Genomic DNA, 3,880 nt, shown 5'->3' with positions numbered 1-3,880 from the left:
TAGCTGAAGTTGTCTAGGGTAAGAAGGGATCTGGTAGTCCTCAGCAGCACACAGGGATGTACAGAACACCTGTAGATCTCAGCCTGCGGTGGTGGTAGTGACTGCTTTACTTGACAAGGTACAGATGTTGCCAATGGGGTCATTGGATTTTAACAGCATGTCTAGCAAAAGAGCAAGAGTCGAAACACAGCCTCTCTCATAGATAATGTTGAAATAACCACTTGATAGATACAGTTACCAGGAGAGGGGAAAGGAGCTTGGGAGTCAGGAAGGAAGAGATCTGGAGGCAGACCCAGCTCTCAAGTCATCATCAATGACAACCAAGTGGTTTCTAGTGAAATGCACATCCTCCCACAGCCAGGCAGGGAAGCAACAGTAGAGACTTTTTTTTTTTTTTTTTTTTTTTTTTTTGAGTAACATCTATCTTGACATGACTAGGTAGCAAAGTCCAAGGATGCAGAGGAAAACTCTCACTGGCTCCAATAGCACTTTGATTTATTAGGTTTTAAAGCTTAGATTTAATGAATGAAACCCCAACAATTTTAACAACCCTGACAATAGCTCAGAAAGAAGGGGTCACATTTCCATGCTATTTTCTTTTTGCAGGGGTAAGGAAGGCTGGCATGGATATGAGTGCTGGAAGGGAGAAATGGGCATCACATTGTATTTACACAGTTGTAACCACTTGAATGGAAACTCAGTCTCTCACAGTTTGTGTGCAGAGCTCTCCATATAGCTGGAAGTGGTAGCTGTCAGCACGTTTGCTTGCTAGAGATCTGAGCACTCATCCTGTTCACAAGAGCCCTCCTGTATGGTTGGCTTGAAGCACAGTTACCGGTACAAAGCAGAGGAGCAGGCAGGAATCAGCAATGAACACAGGCAACACCCAGTGCAGCCTTCACTGTTTCTTCCAGGGACCATGTGGGAGATCAGACTCCAACTTACCCACACGCAGATCCTCACAGACAGTCCATTTGATGCCATCTTCCCTTTGCAAAGGGCCACCAGCTTAAAGGTGAAGCCAAGCACAGTCACGGCTGTTAACATTCTTAATGTCTCTTCTGAGAGTTTTGTCCCTAAGCCCCTTGTCTAGCTATGGAGCACCTCCACTGGTACCCTAGCCCAAGTTCATGCCATTGCAGCCACAGAGAATCTCCTTGAATGTGTTGCGCAGTTCCAGGCTGCGGAAGGCATAGATGAGGGGGTCAATGACAGAGTTGCACATGATGAGGACCAGGTAGGTGTTGAAATGTGCTGTATAGCAGATGCAGTAAGGGTTGGTCGGGCAGGTGATGATGAGGACCAAGTGGAGGAAGAAAGGTGCCCAGCAGAAGATGAACACCCCCAGAAGGATGGTGATGGTGACGGCTCCCTTCATGCATGAGTGCTGCTGTGGGGCCACCCCATGAGCTGGTGGCAAGGCAGCGATGCGCTGGACATGTAGCCTGGCAAAGAGGAACATGTGGATGTACAGGGTGCCCATGAGGAGCACCATGGCGAAGAACATAGTGATGAGGCACACGATGACCATCTTGCTCTCAGAGTAGATGATGAACATCACACCGCAGATGCCACAGCAGACCCAAATGGCCACGATCAAGGTGAGGGCCTTCCTTACTGTCATGATGCTGTGGTAACGAAGGGCATAGAAGATGGTAACATACCTGTCCACAGCGATGGCCAGGAGGTTGCAGATGGAGGCCACCAGGGAGATGCAGATCATGGAGTCGAAGATGTTGTCCATGTGCTGGATGAATTGGTCCTCCAAGGTCAGGGAGTCGCTGTTGATAATGGCGATCATGATGGTCTCTAGGGAGTTGGACACGCTCACCAGCATGTCGGCTGCAGCCAGGCTACAGAGAAAGAAGTACATGGGGGAGTGCAGGTTGCCGTTCCTGACCACAGCCAGGATCACCAGGATGTTTTCCATCAGGCTGACGATACCCAGCGCCAGGAAGACCTCGGGCTTGATGAAGACCTGCTCGCAGAACCCGCTGCTGCTCCGGTTGCTGGCAGAAGGGGCTGCAGGGTGCTCTGAGAGGTTAGGCAGCATTGGATAAGCAGAAAACAGGCAGCATGTAGAGTTCATGACTAACAGAGGGGTGAGTTCCAGCTGCGGCTCCAGAGGGTCCTGAGCAAGCTGCTGGAAAATCCTCTCCTTCGAGGTGTTTCCCTTGTGGATGCTGTCCAGTCTAGACTTTTGTTTCTCTCCAGAGAGAGAGAGAGAGAGAGAGAGAGAGAGAGAGAGAGAGAGAGAGAGAGAGAGACTAAGACTTGGAGACACAGAAAGAACTTTCCTTGCGTCTCCAACAATCAGTGCAGACTCCGATCAGCCTACCTCATCCCCTGTCGGTCGCTCCGACCTTCTTTCTCTGCTGGGCTCCTTTCACATCCCCACCCGACACCAGTTGCTACAGTTACAGCTGTACTCATAGCAAGGTAGGGGATGTGGGACTTGACGCTAGATGTGAGAAGGGAGAGCACTTGGATTTTATGCATCGGAACTCCTACTTCATCTCCAGCGCAGCAAAATGACCACTGAGCAGCTGGCACCAGCTGACTGACAGCAGGTCCGGGCTCTGGGTTCCACTGGGGAGATGCGGAAGCAGACTGGCGCCCTCTGCAGGCCGGCCTGTTCATCTGCGCTCCTGCTGGAATAGCTTGGGTCTGCCAGGTAAAGAGGGAACCCTATTCATTCCTCTGTGAGTACGTTTGTGGGTTGGCTTGGTCTTCGAAAAACAAAACTGCTGTGTGTCAAGTCTGCATTGGATGTAAGGGATACAAAAGGAAGCAAGAGGGGTGCTGTCCCAGCCTCACACTCCCTCCCTCCAACCAGAGTCTGGGCTGGAAAATGAGAAATCAGAGAATTGCACACACGTTGGCAATATTCCAGGCTTCACTCAGGAACTCCACAGTTAAGTAAGTAATACAACGATTCGAGTTACACCAGTTTTTGTTTATTTCCAAGAACATATTAAAAAAATACATCTGAGGGTTGGGGATTTAGCTCAGTGGTAGAGCGCATGCCTAGCAAACCCAAAGCCCTGGGTTCTATCCTCAGCTCAAATAACAACAACAACAACAACAACAAAACAAAAAACAAAAAAACAAAAAAAAAAACAAAAACAAAAAACCAAAAACCATATCTGTACTAATAGTTTGTTAAATGTACAATGTAGTATTTCTAAGACACACTATGCATGCCTTAATTTAAAAATAGTTTATTAATAAAACATGCCAACAATTCCCTGGTCCCTTCAAGGAGTCTCAATCTTTTTGCTATGAGAGGGGCATGTCTTGCTCCAATGTTGATGGCTTCTGATTGTTCAGGGTATGATTTCTGAAGTTTGGCGAGTGTGTGTGTGTGTGTGTGTGTGTGTGTGTGTGTGTATGTGTGTGTGTGGGGTGGGGGGTGGGGGGTGGGGGTGGGAGGGGGGGTAGAGGTGGGGGGCGTTGGTCATTGCTACTTTCTAAGATAAACATCTGATGTAGGCTGATGTGAGTAGGAGTTTCCTGCTTGGGGAGAGTTGGAATGTGCAGATTCATGGCCAAATTATCTTGGGTTACTATATATTTTGGAGAAAGGGTCTCATGTATACCAGGCTGACTTTGAACTCACTATATAGCCAAGGATAAGCCTAAACTTCCAATCTTCCTGCCTTTGTCTCCTGACTGCAGGGATTATAGACACGTGCCACCAAACTTTGTGTCTGTGGTGCTGGGGATTGAACCATGGGCTTTATGCTTGCTAGGTAGGCACTCTAACAACTGAGCCACATCTCCCAGCCTGACTTTGGCTATATTTATGCCCACTCTGTGTGTGATGTAGTGTCCTGTGGCTGTCACCTATCACGTGAAACTTTGGGGATGTAGTAAATTA

At 48.4% G+C, this 3,880-nt stretch overlaps 1 protein-coding gene across 1 annotated transcript; it reads right to left on the bottom strand.

The window, feature by feature from the left end:
* Positions 1-462: 462 nt before the first annotated feature.
* On the bottom strand, positions 463-2,505 carry Mc3r (melanocortin 3 receptor). The gene is made up of 2 exons (XM_036185496.1): positions 2,339-2,505; positions 463-2,192 (listed from the first exon to the last, which is right to left on the bottom strand). The coding sequence occupies exons 1-2, from the start codon at positions 2,497-2,499 to the stop codon at positions 1,118-1,120; spliced, it is 1,236 nt and encodes a 411-aa protein (XP_036041389.1). The 5' UTR covers positions 2,500-2,505; the 3' UTR covers positions 463-1,117.
* Between the last annotated feature and the right edge of the window lie 1,375 nt (positions 2,506-3,880).

This window comes from Onychomys torridus, chromosome 4, assembly GCF_903995425.1.
Source record: "Onychomys torridus chromosome 4, mOncTor1.1, whole genome shotgun sequence".
NCBI classification, from domain to species: domain Eukaryota; kingdom Metazoa; phylum Chordata; class Mammalia; order Rodentia; family Cricetidae; genus Onychomys; species Onychomys torridus.
The sequence above is the reverse complement of the archived record's forward strand: the minus strand, read 5'-3'. Positions and strand labels throughout refer to the sequence as shown.